The 16,249-nt window shown below is 38.2% G+C and overlaps 3 protein-coding genes across 6 annotated transcripts; 1 reads left to right on the forward strand and 2 right to left on the reverse strand.

Annotated features, from left to right (window-relative positions):
* Window positions 1-3,394: 3,394 nt before the first annotated feature.
* Window positions 3,395-7,457, reverse strand: them4 (thioesterase superfamily member 4). 4 transcript variants are annotated; one of them, XM_041044789.1, is made up of 6 exons: window positions 7,069-7,457; window positions 6,216-6,405; window positions 5,421-5,583; window positions 5,019-5,129; window positions 4,029-4,153; window positions 3,395-3,881 (listed from the first exon to the last, which is right to left on the reverse strand). In XM_041044789.1, exons 1-6 carry the CDS (start codon window positions 7,180-7,182, stop codon window positions 3,835-3,837), a joined length of 750 nt encoding a protein of 249 aa, XP_040900723.1. In that variant the 5' UTR covers window positions 7,183-7,457; the 3' UTR covers window positions 3,395-3,834. The 4 variants fall into 4 exon arrangements, with proteins under 4 accessions (XP_040900723.1, XP_040900722.1, XP_040900721.1 ...); XM_041044788.1 differs by having other exon boundaries at window positions 6,210-6,405; XM_041044787.1 differs by having other exon boundaries at window positions 3,395-4,153.
* Window positions 7,458-9,189: 1,732 nt separating this feature from the next.
* On the reverse strand, window positions 9,190-11,355 carry si:dkey-87o1.2 (uncharacterized protein LOC796684 homolog). Its single transcript, XM_041043371.1, has 4 exons — window positions 10,910-11,355; window positions 10,557-10,611; window positions 9,888-10,005; window positions 9,190-9,711 (listed from the first exon to the last, which is right to left on the reverse strand). Exons 1-4 carry the CDS (start codon window positions 11,204-11,206, stop codon window positions 9,678-9,680), a joined length of 504 nt encoding a protein of 167 aa, XP_040899305.1. The 5' UTR covers window positions 11,207-11,355; the 3' UTR covers window positions 9,190-9,677.
* Window positions 11,356-12,367: 1,012 nt separating this feature from the next.
* On the forward strand, window positions 12,368-15,499 carry zgc:174935 (uncharacterized protein LOC796019 homolog). The gene is made up of 4 exons (XM_041045383.1): window positions 12,368-12,935; window positions 14,096-14,150; window positions 14,324-14,438; window positions 14,532-15,499. The coding sequence occupies exons 1-4, from the start codon at window positions 12,642-12,644 to the stop codon at window positions 14,845-14,847; spliced, it is 780 nt and encodes a 259-aa protein (XP_040901317.1). The 5' UTR covers window positions 12,368-12,641; the 3' UTR covers window positions 14,848-15,499.
* The last annotated feature ends 750 nt before the right edge of the window (window positions 15,500-16,249 follow it).

Consider the following 16,249-nt stretch of genomic DNA (forward strand, 5'->3'; position numbering starts at 1 on the left):
AAATTGCATTGAAAATGTTACTAAAATAAAAGAAAGTTATGTTATCATCAGCGAAATGTACAGCATTTAACTGCTGGTGTAGGTGTAACTAAATATATCTATTTTATATACCGCTGAATATTATTTAATAAGATCATAGTGTTTTATTATTTAAAAAGATAAGTAACTAGGAATTACAACTCTTAAAATAACGTCATAGACATATATTTAATGTCATAGTAAAAAGAACAATATTTCCAAATAAACTGCAGTAGTTGCAGAAGTAGAAATATGAAGTAGCATAAAATGGGAACACTTAATAAAGTACAAGTACACAAGTATGTACATAAGCACAGCACTTGCATAAATTTATTCAAGTGCATCCCACTATTAGCGAGTACTATCAGGTAATATACTTCAGTATGATTTTAAGGCTCTTGTATTTTACTTGAGCATTTTCATTTTCTGCTACATGAAGCCTACATTACTCCTCTACATTTCAGACTTCAGGGGCAAATACTGAACTGTTACTCAACTCCACCACAGTTATCTCACTACTGAAGTTTTATAGTCATAACATAATAGGGGCCCTTAGAATATGAGGAATTCTTACAGATTAGTATTTTTACTGCGTGGCAGTGCGATATTTAGTTGAGTAAGGAATCTAAATACTTCTTCCATCACTGCAATATGTATCTAATAAAACAATTACTTTCTCTGATGTAGGGAAAAGTGTTGATGACCATAGGGGTCCACAGGTGGACAGAAAAAAATCTTGTATGAAGGGTCGTGCAACAACTATTTTCATTACCAATTAGTGTTTCAATTGGTTAATTAATCATTAAATCATTAAATCTAAAAATACTTTTTAAAAAAATGACAGTATGGCCATTTCAGGTTACCAGAGCACAGTCATTTCTGACTTCAAACAGTGAAAACACAAATAAATCCTGCAAACAGCAAATATTTAGTACACTAGGCCTATTTTGTTAAAGAAATGGACCCATAATATGCTCATTACTTTGGTGATACCCATTCCTAGATACTTCCCTGCCCAAGATAACACTTGCAATAAACCCAAATTTAAAAGATAACTGATCACTGTTAAGTCACCCACAGATTAGGGTCAGGTGCTTCTGCTTTAAGCAGGATTCTTTGTTCAATGATTACAGGTCGAATTGGTTGTTAAGACTTCCAAGTGCAAGTCAGACTTTCAGGCTAATATCTAAAGTAGAAATTAGTTCTGGAAGTGCCACAGCGGACAGAGGTTTTTGCAGGTGGTTTTAACTGAAAGTTGAAAACAACTGCCCATACTCTATCCCCCCACCCGCTTCTTCAAACCCAACTTGACCACATCACTCTTCAGGGTAAAAGAAAAAAACAAAACAGCTATCGGTGTTCATTTGTCCTGCATCCGTCACCCAATACACATGTATGCATGCGTGTATGCACATACACATACACACACACACCAAAAAGTTATTTAGAAACTAACGCACCATTTCCATCTGCACTTTTCTGAGGTTAAAGTGTGAGGGGCCCTCAGAAGACCACCAGGTCTGCACTGTGATGAGACCATACTCTGAAAAACCACACATCAGACCAAACTGCATGAGATGATAAGTTAAATGCATGCAGGGTTTGTATACTGGTAACCAACAACTTACTTAGAAAAACACACTCAGCAGCACCTGCTAATACGCAACACTTTGCCTTATTTGAATTTGGACACCACTGTCGCACTATAACTGTCATGTTGATGTTAAGAAATGCCAGAGTAATATAAGATATATGTCAAATACAACATCAGATTTAATTAAAAATAAAAACATGACAGGTCACACTAATGAGACAACTGATAAAATTTAAGTTACCACGTTTGATTTAACATCTCAGCAATTGCAGCTCTGTTGTCTGATCGTGGGTAAAGAGCAGGACGGCTTTACTCTGAGTTGCTCGTAGCACAGAAATCTTAAAGCGTGGTTGTTGCTGGCTGAGTGGGTAGCATCGTGTCAAAATGAAACACATTTTGTTGTTAAATTTGCAGAATGACACTGACAGCACAGAGACATTTTAAAGCAGGTTTGTTTTAAAGCATGTCAACCCCAATGTAAACAATATTAATGTTACACCAACAACAGAAAATTTAAGCAGGGATATCAATGTTACATTCGCATGCAGATGTGCCGTAGTTCAATGTAAAAATCTAATTATACAGTGTCTTCAACCTAGGCCTACCTTTTGAGTGCTGTGGTCAGCAGTAGCTGTCAGAGCTGCTAGCACTTTTATCAATATTTTAACAATACTAGTATCTGCCAATTAACACTTTTGAAATTTACTACATTTGCTGGTCTATGTACACTATTTTAAAAAATGTTGACACTACTGGTTAAAAGTGTTAGAACATCTCAATGTCTCCAGTTGTTACTGAAGTTTACATAATTCAATGTCTCAGTGTACTCTGATGTAAAAGCATAGAATAAATAAATAATAAAGATTAAAAAAAAATATCTTGGAATCTTAAATCCTAAATTCAATCTAAACTTTGACTCATTCAGCAACCAAACACACTTGTCACCTTTTATCTACAATGGAAATGAAATATTGTTCGGAAAGTTTGTTTCAGCACTGTTTCAGAAGTTCTCACTAATGTGTTGTACTTCAGTTTGCTTTGCTTTCACCTTCTGTCCAGTTCATCTCAAACCAGCTCCATGGGGTTTAAGTCTGGAGACAGTGCTGGTCTTGCATCATGTGAACACTGTCTACTTCTTCTTTTTTTTAAATAACGTTTTTGGGTCATTATCTTGCTGTGGGATGAACCTCTGACCGACCAGTCTGTCTTTCTCTGATATTTGCCTTTTTCTTACTATTCTGACGGCAATATCCCATACTACTTCATGCAGTACAGTATCGTTCTAGACGATATAGTAACACCGTTTCTGCCTTTGTGCAGACAGAGTGTCTGTAAATGATCAACAAAGGTTAGGGCACCTGTACGAACTGTTTGCATTAACTTTCAAGGATGCATTTACTTCCATTGCTGCAGGAAAGCTGTGATTTTTCAGTTTTGGTGACCTAAACATTTTATCTTGGTCACTTTATCACTTTCCCAAGTACCATTTCAGGTTATTTGCTGGACTTGAGCTGCTTCAGTTTCAATAAAAACTGGAAAAATTAGGGTTTTCTCAAACTTTTAACTGATAGTGTAAGTTTTTAATCACACTAATGGAACTCTTTCCATTTGAATGTAAGTGCAATTCTATATCTAATTCAAGATGCATTTTTTTGTTTGTTTTTTGAAGTTGTAGTGGTTAAAGCCTAAGTCTATTAACCAAAAAAGGGAAATGGTGCACTTTTTATTCCCTGCTCCAATTTCATTATCTGACAAACAAACACATGCTTTGTATAATTTATACAATACCCTTAGGTAAGGCTTTATTAAAGGAAACAAAAATTTAAGTACAGTACATTTTGAAATATAGCCTCACTCTCAAAATACCCAGTGTTCCATAAAACCACTGACACTGTAAAAGTTACAATAAATAACCCTTAACACTTAGCTGAATAACAGATCTTTAGATATGTTCTGTGGATGTGTTAGTAACACTAACCAGAGGTAGTCAAATAAAGGTACTTCGTGAAACTGTTTGTTATTAATAACATACTGACGAGCAGAGATGCATAAATATTAAGATATAATAAAAAGTCAAGTTTAGAGAAGTTATCTCTAAAATCACCTGGTAAATAAACACTCCTGCAAAAATACTGCAGACCAATGATACACTCACACTCACACTCACACACGCCTCAGCTTGCTGACAGTGTTTGGGTGGGTGCTAGGCTGGTGCATTTGTGTCACCCTCTCCGCAGTAGGTGGCTGACATTGATTGACAGGAACAGTGCTGCACAAGAAGAATGAAAAACAACAACAACAACAAAAAAAGAACAAAACAGGATGGTGACAATACAGAAGGTCAAAGAGCAGATATAACTACGTGCTTTCACACACGTCCCATCGGACAAGTTGTGTGCATAAAAATGTACGTTACCTGTTGCTTCTGTGTGCAGTTTGGAGCCGTCTGTGCTGCTCACTTTACACGAAATAAATGTTTTCCTGCCTTCCTTCGCATCCAGACAGGATTCAATCAACACTGTACTTCCCAGTGGGATGGGGCTTGAGACAAGACAACAAGACAAACCAATCATGCGCTGTTCTCTGATGCACCTACTGACATCACTACTATTATTATTATTTTGATATGTGGGTTAGGGAGGGCACTTTGTAATCTCTGAATATTCAGCAAACATCTAATGATCCATGGCCGATCGCTGTGAGTGAAACAGAGCATTTGAACTACCACTGTGAGGCAACTACAAAGATCACTGAGCTGAATATTCGCTTTGTGCATTAAATTATGTGACTTCATTCATAGTCAATGTAAACTATACCACCTCTGGCAAACATTTGTGTTATTATTTAATTTCAATAGGCTTCAGAAATAATGTCATTTAAATATTTTACATTTGTGCTTTTGTTTTTATTAGTTTGCTTTGGAAGATGTATTTTCTTCACCTTGTTCCCTCTATTTTGAGGAATGTGTCTATTTGTATTGTTTGTTTAGTTGTTTTATGCATGTGAAGCACTCTGCAATGTCTGGCTTTGATAAGTGGTTAATAAATAAACTTTTATAGTGTCTCTTCTACTGTTCTGCCTGAGCACATGCAGTCTTATCCAGGGACTCTGCACCACTTACACACCCTGCAGATAGCTAAATGTATTCCATGAAAACAAATGAGACACAGAAACATAGAAAACACACAGAAATGCAAACCATAAACTAGAATTTCAAGTAAGGTATTTTACATTTTGGTGAATATTTAACGAGAACTTCAAACATTAATTCTGTTGGGCGACAAATATGACTAAATACAAAATTTATTTATTCATGTTTTTAAAAATATATTATTATTTACTTCTAAACGTAGTTATACACCAAATCAATTTTTGCATGTTGCAAAAAAATATATTTATCTCGTACTTGCGGTAGTTGATGTTGAGGTTGGCAGTCATAACTGGTGCAGAGAGTAGAGAAGCATGAGTCCCAGTCACTGTATCAATCATAGTGGCTATTGCCCCCCCGTGGACATGTCTGGAAACACACACAATATCTATTAGACACCAAATCCAAAGTTTAAAAGTGTAGCTTTGTGAAGTTTGAAGATTTGAAAGTGGACAATTTAGTTAAATTATTTTATTTGAAATGTATTTCAAATATATTTACTTGTGGCATTTTGCCTGTATTGGAAACCTGATAGTATAGAGGCAATAAAGTGTCAAAATGGATAAAAGGTTTAGAAGGTTACTGTGCTCTTTTCAGTATGAAGTACAGTCAAGTGGAAGTGGTGTGTAAAACTACAACAAGCACAGACAGTTATCTCACCCTGGTGGCCCCTCCAGAAGGTGTCCAGCCTGGAAAATGCACACACACCTGTCCTCCTCTTTGTTAACAAACAGAACATACTCAAATGCTGCCCCCGTGTCTCTGATGTTGCGGGTAAATAGACGAGCTTTTGACTGGATAATCTTGCTAAGATACACTCCGCCTGATGGAAAAACACAAAGGCACCCCAGGAATAAATACATAATAACTATAGGAGAAAGAAGGGTGGTAGGGTATCAAAAATATTTGTCTTTTAGGGTTTCTTTATGTCTAGTAAAAGGGTACAGTGTTACAGAGTCAAAATGTGTCTTACTACAAAAACAATCTGAGAATGTCACATCTAGAAGTCAAACCAGTGTACAGATACAGTATCTACTTGTCTCTCAAGGTGAGAGACAATCAATACAATTTCAAGTTAAACATATTCATAGCATGTTTGGGTATTTATGCATTTTAAAGCTGCATAGCAATAACTTAAATGTTAACTTAGGAATTAGGAAAATTCATTGTTGCTAAACATAGGTGGTGATATGTTGAACTTGCAGGGATGATTCAATGTGTGTACTGTTTTAAGTTTTGTAATAGTCAGGCAGCTTCGTCTGCTGAGCACTGGGCAAACAGATTCTTTAAAAAGTTGTTCTACCTAACAAAGACTGGTTTGACCTCAGTACAGATCATACAAAATACAACACAGTTCAGACCTATGAAGAAGCCCCATCTCCATGCATACTCCACTTCATCAACAAAACAAGCAGAAACATGGACAAACATCACAGTCACAGTGTGCACCTGTACCTGTAGCATACTTGAGGGAGCGATTGTAGCTTGGCAGTCTCGTCCAGGTTCCTCCCTGTTTCTCTCCGTCTTCTGTCTCCACTGCACACTGACTGTTGTAATGCTCATACAACTGCATCATTTCTGGGCCCCATGAGGAGTTAGGCAGGCTGAAGTCCCGGGGCTTGGAGGAAAAGGGTGATGGCAATGCCTACCCAACAAGAAAATGCATAACAACCTTAGTTAGTGGTGGGACACAGTGTTGAGAGAGGACATGTCACAACTTTATGTAAAAATAGTTGAATTAAGCTCACATGCCAAAAATTGGATTCTGAGTTTGTAAATGGGGCAAAACATTAGAAACACCTCTTAATATAATGTAGCATTTTATAGGATTATCTTGTAAAATAAACATTTGATGTATGTTTCACCCCCCTTATAATTCCATTATTAAAATATATTATGTAATAAACTAAGCCACAGATACTGATAAATAGCCCACCTAAATATTACTATCATGTGTGATGAGGAAAAACATCAAATCCTCACATTTGGTCAGTTAAGAAACAGCAATGTTTTGACATTATATGCTTATGAAATTAATCGATTAATCACTGCACTGTATCACAGGCTAACTAAACCCATCATCTTGCTCAAGCTGTTTTGGTCTATTTCACCGCTGGTATTTTTTTTTTTTTTCTACCTCTGCTGTGGAAAAGGACAGTCACATCATTACAAGTGAGAAACACCTGGAAGAATAGAAAGCAGAGCAAAGCCACCGAGTTCACACAGATTTACAGATAAAACTCCCATTCACAAAGATCCGACCAGTCATTTCAAGCACTTTCATGACAACAGAATTCATTCTACCTACCACATTGGTCCTGAATGAAACGCAGGAAGACCGGTGACTGAGTTGAGTCCTCACGGCTGGGAGAGAAGTCAGGCTCTGAAAGCCTTTGAATAACCTACCGAGGCTCATTGTCATCTATCTTGTGTTTCAGATGATGAGGATTGTGTAAAAACGCGGACAAACACCGACTCTGTCAGAACTGACAACTGATGTGCAGCAAACGGCTATGGGACGTGGCTTGCTAGCTAACGTTAGTTTGAACCGTCACAAACTACTATCGCTGCCGTAAACACTGATCTGTTTTATAATACACCGTAAACATGTTTCGCATACGGTCGTGTTTAACGTTTCGCTGTAACACACTGTTGTAGTTTTACCGGTGACTTTCATGTGTCATCAGATTACCGCCTGTCAACTTCCGGCACGAGGGACTCCTGCTACCACGTCATTTGGATCACGTGTTTAACACCTCGCATTGTGAATGGCTGTTTCCCGTCCCAACCAGGACCCCGTGTCATTCAATGTTGTTTTGTAAAACTTTATTGACAACTTGGACACACCCACTTACAATCACAGTGGCATTGATCGTAGGCACCAGACGGCTTTACGTCCACCTATTTAGTATCTATAAGCAGTATATAAACATTTAATTAATGATTTATACCCATTGCCAGATACATGACAGTTTTATTATTTATTCAGTTTCCTCAGAAACTAACCAGTAGTTTAAAGCTGAAATGTTAGGTTAAGTAATGGATGAGTCAATAGACAGAAAATTAATTAGCATCAATTTTGATCATTGTTTAATCCCCAAAATTGATTGCAGCCTTACAGTACTGCAGTGATGTGTTTATTAATATATGATTTCTGTTAATTTCTTGACAAACAGAAAACGTAGAAATGATTTGATTTGATTTTATAGATCATAACTTTACTACAAATGACCACAATATAAACTAAAACAATTCTGGTCGTAGAACTAGACTTTGAGCTGATATTCTACTTCAGTGGTACAAATTAAACAAAAAAAAAAAGAAAAAAAAAGAAAAACGGAAAAAATTGTTTATGAAAGTTAAGAACCAATGGTTTAGTTTGCTTGAATCTTGACTTGATAGATGACTTGATTCAGTATGATAATCATATTTAGGACTCCTTCATCTCTTTCAAAATTGTACCAAAAATGTTTTATCATACCTACAGTCATAAAACAAATTACCTGCATCATTTGCTTTCTTTTCATTGCAGTTGGTTACATGCATTTCTGAGTTCACTTTTTGAAGACTTCGCACAGTCAGCATAGCAATTCACAGTGACTACTGTGGATTAAACTGTAGATCACTTTTCAGTGCTTTCACACAAAATGCATTCAATAACCACATTTATAAATTGTTTTCTCAATTTTGTGTCTTGCATAACTTTAATTATTTTTCATAAAAGCTGTTCAATTTGCATTCAAAACAAAATATGAGACAAAACTGTAAAATAGGCCGCAGTTTGCATTGTTAACCAACAACATCTAAAAAGCCAACCCTACAGAGGAATTATAGAGGTTGAAGTTGAGGAGATGGGACAAGAAAAGGCAGATAAGGAATGCATGCTAAGGAACCCTTACTACACACGTGCTGAAAAATTGCAGGAAGATGGTTAGTCCTTTGAAGGACACTAGGGGGAGATAGAGGAACATGTCATTGAACTGGTTTGTTTCTATAACCTGTGAAGTGGGAGATAAATACATGTCAGATAGATGAATACAATGTGTCAGACATTTGTGCACATTCACTGGGTTCCAGTTCAGTGTCAAGCATATTAGTTTTAGCCCTGCAGCACAAACAGACCTCTAAATCAGAAGAGAACACCAGAAAGTTTATCAGTCAGATAAGATTTTATTGTGTATAAATCAGATACCGTGGCGCAATTTTGTGTTACTATGGCTTTTTAATAGTTCTAATATTTGGAAACATGACATATGTTTATCTGCCTGTCAGTTACCATTTATTCTGAGTGTTTTTGTTTTCAACTGACCTTCTCACTCCAACATGTGACATGATGCAATATTTCAGTGAAGCATAAACTTATAGTTCCACTGAACATGGTATATTTGTTTAACAAATGATTCCACACCTAAGACCTCAAACACTGAAATGGTGATCGTGTACTTTTACGGTTGCTGGTAGTCACTCAGGTTTCATCAGGGGGCTGGGCACCAAAAGATAGACGGTACATGCTTCAGGCAGGCTGGTTCAGGTGTAGCTTTACTGGTTGAATCAGGGGAAGCTATTTTTGGTAATGACACTACATAATAGTCAAGGTCATTTACTTCTGAAGCCTATAATCACAAGTGTTTGTCAAAGTGTTTCACAGAGACAAACATGTAAACTAAATCTAATCAACCAACAGAGTCACATAAAAAATGATATAAAACTATGCAACACATTTCCCCACTCCCTTTGTCTGTGCCATTTGTTCTATGAATGTTGTACAGACAGTTTTGAAAAAAATCAACCTTGTTTTTACTTTCCCATAAGAAACAAGTGGACCTATAATCACATCAGTGATATTAGAAAATATGTCCTTGTATGCGTGGCTTGCTTCTTTTTTTAAAAAGTTCACAGTCCAAGTTAAATGTTTCTTTATTTTGGAGCTTCAGAAATTCCACACAGTTTCCTGAAAAATTAAGAAAAAACAACAACGAAAAAGTTAATTAAGTGTGCAAAGCCCTGATAAAGCTGCCTTACATCTTTACTTTTATAGCCACTATTCTATTATGCAGTGCTGCTCTGTAATGGGATACAGGTCACAATCTTATTCTTGAGGATATAAGTAGTTGTTTCAGATCTTACCGTGCTTCCTCCTTTGTTGTATCTGCAAAGGCACAAATAGCTTTGTCTCTGTCCAAGATCTGTTGTTTCAAGCCCTGAATGTCTGCCTCAGCCTTGTTTTTAGCCTCTTCATGATCAGCTGAGGAAATTACAGAGTGCAGCAAAGAGACACAATGTCCATATAAATATAGTAAATATAAAATATAAAACATAAAAATAAAGTATAAATGAAGGATTTTAAGTGGAAACCAAATACAGGTTTTACCAGTTATAAAGGTGCAAAGATGAAAATGACTGCTGGTAACTTTGCTGAGCACAGATTTAAATTAGCTTGGATAAGCAACATGCAGATCAGTGACTGAAACGGGATAGTGTTGTCACATCTAGTTCCACTGGTTTCCCATCATAAAGGTTTAAATTGAAAACAAAACAGTTATCCCAGGGATCCTGGTGTCTGGGTTATGCAGAGGCCTGTGTAGATGGTGTGAGACTGATGTGCCTCAACAGCTCCAATTCATCCCATGTGTTTTAAACTGCCTTTAAGATGTATAGAGATACATTATGGTTTGTCTCATTCTCTTGTCTGGATCAGTTGTGGATTGGCAGGTATGCGTGTACACTAGTAAACTTTTAACCATGTGCCCAGAGCTGATATCACCAGACCAGTGTTGAAACAAAAGGCTCCATTACCTTTGAGTTTAGTCAGGGCCTCTGCTACTTCTGTCTTCTTCTTTTCAGTAGCTGCCTAACAAGGGAACAGGTGAAAATATTTGGCAGATTAATGCACGAGGAGGGGGGAAAAAAGCAGGTTCAGCAGGTTCAAAAGAAACAGTAATCAAATATTTGGATGGAACAAAGGAACGAGTGGATCCTGTCATGCCAAGTTCACACAGTCAATTTAGCTAGTACATTATGCCCATCCTGAAAAGTGACACCTTTCTTTACATAATGTTATAATTGTAGTTCATGCATTAGAGTAGTGAATATGTACAAGTAAATGGAAAACAACTGGAGCTGTGAATGTATACGGGTGCACCCCTTGCCTTTTCTGAGTTACAGGTCTGCAAACTTGCATCAAGCTCCTGTGTTGCTTTTTCAGTATCTGCCTTCTTCGTCTTCAGCTCATCCATCTTGGCGTTGACAGACGCCAGGGTTGTCTTCAGCGTCTGGATCTTGTTTTTCACCTCGATGATGGCTTCCTCTTTCCTCTTGACCGCCGCCGAGTTCTCCACCATGCGGGTTCTCAGACTACGCAGGTTCAGCTCCTGGCGCACGGCCTGGAAAACCATTACAGCCATGACAGCAACACTCAGGCCGACTAAAACAACCGCCGGTTTCATCTTGGTTGTGACAACGAAGGACTGGATCGACGAGGGGTGCCCAGCTGGTGGAGACTGCTGACGATCACTTGCTGTGCATTCCGGGTATCCTCTCTTCTCTTCGCGTGTGTCCTCCAGCCCCTTCCCTCAGGGTGACAGTGCCTACTGTGTTTGGTACCTGTTCTACCTGCTCAACAAGCTGGGCGTGACAATCCACCTATTTCCTCCTGTGACTCCCTCTCCCTTTCTCTCCTATTTCTCTCAGGCATACAGTCACACAAACACCTTCCAAAGTATTTGCATCGTGATCATATTACTTCCACTGAATATCTTATAACATCATGTACAGTGTGGTCTGTGATGAAAGCCGTGATGAAAAGAATAAGCAATGTAGGTGAGACTGGCAAACTACCACATCCACAAATATGAATAACCTTTATTCTTGTCACTCATTGTTGAAAACAAACTTTATACTGACACAATCTGCCCCTTTAAACAGTGGTTTTAACAAAGTGCATTCACCCAAGTAATGATTTGATGTACTTTGAGTTTCACCATTTTCTGCCACTTACGGGTAGTTACAGTACTTTTGACTCTACATTTATTTGGCAGCTAGAGTTACTAGTTACTTTGCAAGTTAAGATTTTACATTCAAATAAAAAAGTATCGTCTCATAAAATAGTGCACTGTTATTCCAACAATATTAAAAGACTGCTTACATGTGAATGCATCATTTAATATTAATCCAACAATACAAACTATATGATAATGTAGCACAAGCATTTTACTTTGGATACTTTAAGTACACTTTGATACTCCTATATTTTTCTACGTAGAAAATCTGAGATAAAATTATTAAAGTAATATCAGGCTGCTTTAAATTTAAAAACATGTTCCTTTAAGAAGTCAAATGAATTTGAATGTTACAGTGTAGTATTTCGTTTTAGAATGAGACATTACACAAAATAAACAACACACATTTTTCCATCAGAAACAGTCTGGCGTGCTGATGTACAGTCACATTTGACTCGTTTGTGAGGATGTTCATTTTGATCAAGGTGAGCAGGATGTTAACAGGTGTCTGCAGAACCAACCTGCCTCTTTTTTGGAAGCCATTCAGGAAGAGGGCGTGTTTTGTAATGACAGATCGGGGCGAAGCTGCGGAGCTCAGGCTGAACGCACAGGAATGAGTGTCCAATCCTGAGGTGCAGGTGAGTCTGCCTCCGTGGCTGATTGATTTGAATTCAGGAAACGCAGAGAGGTGTAACCAGGGCGACGCAGAGAGCAGCTCTGTGTTCAGGCTGAGGACTGGGTGACTCTGAACGCCACATGGACGTTAAAGAAGCTGTGCTGTAACATCTTGTAGGAAGACATAGCCATTCATCACCAAGGACAAACACCTCACTCAAAGAAGACTTGCAGCCCCTGTTAAAAAAAAAAAGAACAAAAAGCAAAAATGAAAGTGCCGGTGTTTCTAGCTTTGACAATAGTCGTGACTGTCGCTTTGCTGGGGTTAATTAAAGTACAGAAAAAGGAGGAGGACAAAGAGGCAAAACGGAACAAGTTTCAGGATATCAAGCTGCGGGTGACCTTCGATGTGCTGGGAGAGTATCAGAACGAGAACGACGAGACGCAGAAACTGCTGGATAAGACCCAAAGTGACCTGAAAGCGCTGGAGGAGGAGGCGAACATGCTCCAGACCAAAGCGGATAAGACGAAGGGTGATGTGGACATTTGTAAGGGAGACCAGGTGGGGAGAAAATGACAGATGCAAGCAGAGAGGGTGTGGATGGTGATCCCATTATTATGCTGGGTTTAGTTTACATTGAGACGTAGGTTGTGTCAGTTAAGTCAGTTAAAACAGAAACACCTGTAAGAGGAACTTGAACTTGTGGCCAGGTGAGGTTTTGCTTTGTTTATTTTAGTTTGTTTTTTTTAATCACCTTTACTGACTTAGCTCTTAATAGCTATTGGCATATTTCATTATTATTTGGCCTATCGTGGAACGACTGATTTTACACCCGTTAAGTGTTGGCTTTGCACAAACCTACAAGCTAAAAAAAACACACATAACCTGTTTCACCTGGTTTGGACATAACATGAATGTGATCAGCACCTGCCAGAAAATCAGGCTTGTCTTGTACAGTCAGAGCAGGGGCTGACAATAGGCCTAAAAAAGCAACAAAGAAAACAACAATGCTGTTCCTTTTCCTATATGATTTGTAAACTGTTGTATTTATGGTTTTCATGATGTAAATTTATATACTGCCCCCTGCTTATATACATGGCAGGCCTTAGCCTTAATGGCGTCACATGTCAGTTTCCTTATTTAGCCACCCAATCACTTCCCCTGAATGTCCTTACACTACGTATCTCAGTGGATGTTGTTGTTGTTTTTTTTTTTATCCTTTTCGAAATGAGTGTGTTGCCAGCTAAATTAGTCACCCCCCACCCCACACTTCCTGTCTCTGCCCCATGTATTTCTGTACTGAAATGTGTTTTTTTTTCTCACATTTTTACACACTACACTGCTTTACAATAACAACTAATGTGCACCACCATAAAGGTGCATGGTGTCAGGTGTCCAGAGGACTGCCAACACTCATATGGTGGAGGAGCAAAAGAGGACAGTCAGATATGTATTGGCCCTGTGGCTCTGTGTGGCTAAATCACAGAAAATCAGATTTTGCATTTATATACCTTTCAGTTTCACAAACCTACTGTTCGGTATCAGTCTGTAATTTAACTTAGTGGCTTCACAGTGGATTATGGTGTGATTCCTCATCGTTCACTTCAGAAGGAAGTTGTTTAAATTAAAGATGTATAGTTAGAGGATGTTGAGTGTCTGTGGAGAAGATTTATCTAACAAACTTTGGTTTGTGTTGCTGAGATTCTCTTTTCCACTTGCAGAAATCTGCAAGTGATGAACTGGCATCTGCAGAGGCAGAGTTCAATAATCTAAAAGGTAAGTGATACTTTATGGGCCACAAGGTCCAAAGGTGGTATGTATATATTCATTAACTGAGAGAAGAGACAGAGCAACTTTTTTTCTTTCCCTTTCCTGCTTTTTAATTTACTTTATTTATTTATTTTAATTTGTAAAACACTTAAAATTTCTCATGTCTTATGAAAATGCAGCTGAAAGCGATAAGGAGACGGCCAGCTGGAAAACAGAAGTGGAAACACTGGAACAGCAACTAGCAGCACAGAGCGCAGTGTGTGGCTTTTTGAAAAAAGATTCACAAGCAGCAAGGTGTGATTATTTTACTTTACTGGACTTGGAAAAAAAAAATTCTGCATAGTGCTCTCAACCTTCATAATGATTTCTATGCATTCTCTCTTAAAGCACATTGTGTGGCCAACAAGTTGTGGAGGCCCCTAAACAAGAGGAACCAAAGGCAGAAGGCCCTAAACAAGAAGAGCCAAAGGCAGAGGCCCCTAAAGAAGAGAAGCCAGAAGCAGAGGCCCCTAAAGGAGAGCAGCCAAAGGCAGAGGCCCCTAAACAAGAGCAGCCTAAGGCAGATGCCCCTAAAGCAGAAGAGCCAAAAGCAGAGGCTCCTAAACAAGAAGAGCCAAAAGCAGAGGCCCCTAAAGAGGAGCAGCCAAAGGCAGAGGCTCCTAAACAAGAAGAGCCAAAGGCAGAGGCCCCTAAGCAGAGATGAGGAATTACAACCTGTGTTGTCCAGCATGTAGCTTTACTGGGTTGATGTCTGCAAAGATCTAAAGTAGGACTGCACTCACTTATAGGGATGTGAATCTGTTATTTATTTTTAAGCAACAAAAGGAAGAAGAATGATGACACATTTAGGAGTAGGGCACATACTTTTGTGTTTGTGTGTGTGTGTGTGCGTGTGTGTGTGCGTGTGTGTGTGTGTATGTGTGTATGTTTATGTCTGCAGATAAAATGCTTTGTAATAAACATGTTGTGGTGGCTAGGTTCAAGAGTTCACTCACATTTGTGGGAACTGTAAAGCAATGTGAGAAATGTAGGAAATTACTGACTAAATAGAGGAGTGATGCGATGTGATGTGGGTGGACCTGCAGGTTCCTACTTTAAATAAACATGAAGGAGATAAATACTTCCTCCACCTGCTCGGCTTCACGTCGTCTGGAGCTCGATCACTCGCTGTGCAGCAACAGTGTCTGTCTGCCGTAATTCATTTTGGATTCATGGTAAAAAGAAAATAAGTGCGCAGCTATGAACTGACTGTTTTTAAAAAAGAAGGTTTATATGCTTACAGAACCATGTCAATAATGTACTAATTTTGAAAAAAATCTTTTCCAGGAAAATAAAGTGTCATTAATGACCATTTATCTCTCTTACATTTGATCAAGTCTTTTGGTGATCTGGTGACAGAAAGTGATTACTTTTGACAATATTTCTGTCATGTACGTGCAAGGTCCTCTACAGGCCTCTTTACACCAACAGTGATGGAAGATGTATTCAAATCATTTACTGAAGTAGAAATACCATGGTTTAAATATATTCTATTTCTAATAAGTCCTCCATTCAAATTCTTACTTAAGTAAAAGTACAGAAATATTATCAGCTTTATGTGCTCAGACTATCAAAAGAAGAGATGCTCATTATGCAGAATGACCCCTTCCAGAGCATTACATGTTACTAATACATGCACAATAATTTGTAAACAGCATTTTAATGTTGTAACCTGCACCTAAAGCTTTCTTTGACAGCCTCTCTTCATCTCCTCAGTGAGCTAAACACTGAAGTTCAGGTGCATCTTATGAGCCAGCAACATCACCTGATTGTTCTGGGTCACCTTACAGCTGAACTTCATGAAGGTAATAATGTTGAGTTTTTGTTGAGACTGTTTTCATTTTGTAGATGTTTTAGGAGCTTTCAGTCTGGGAGTTTACCCAGTTGTCATTAAAAGAGTTTTCTACTGAGAAGTTTAAAGACTTGTCATTCACATTGGTGAACTCCATCTTATTCAGCAGATGTGATTTGATCAATGTTAGAAATACCACTTGGAATAGCACCACCACAAGCTGCAACCTTCAAGCATGAGCATTCAGTCTCTAAAATAGGTTCAGATTTAACAT

Source organism: Toxotes jaculatrix, chromosome 8 (genome assembly GCF_017976425.1).
Source record: "Toxotes jaculatrix isolate fToxJac2 chromosome 8, fToxJac2.pri, whole genome shotgun sequence".
NCBI lineage: Eukaryota > Metazoa > Chordata > Actinopteri > Toxotidae > Toxotes > Toxotes jaculatrix.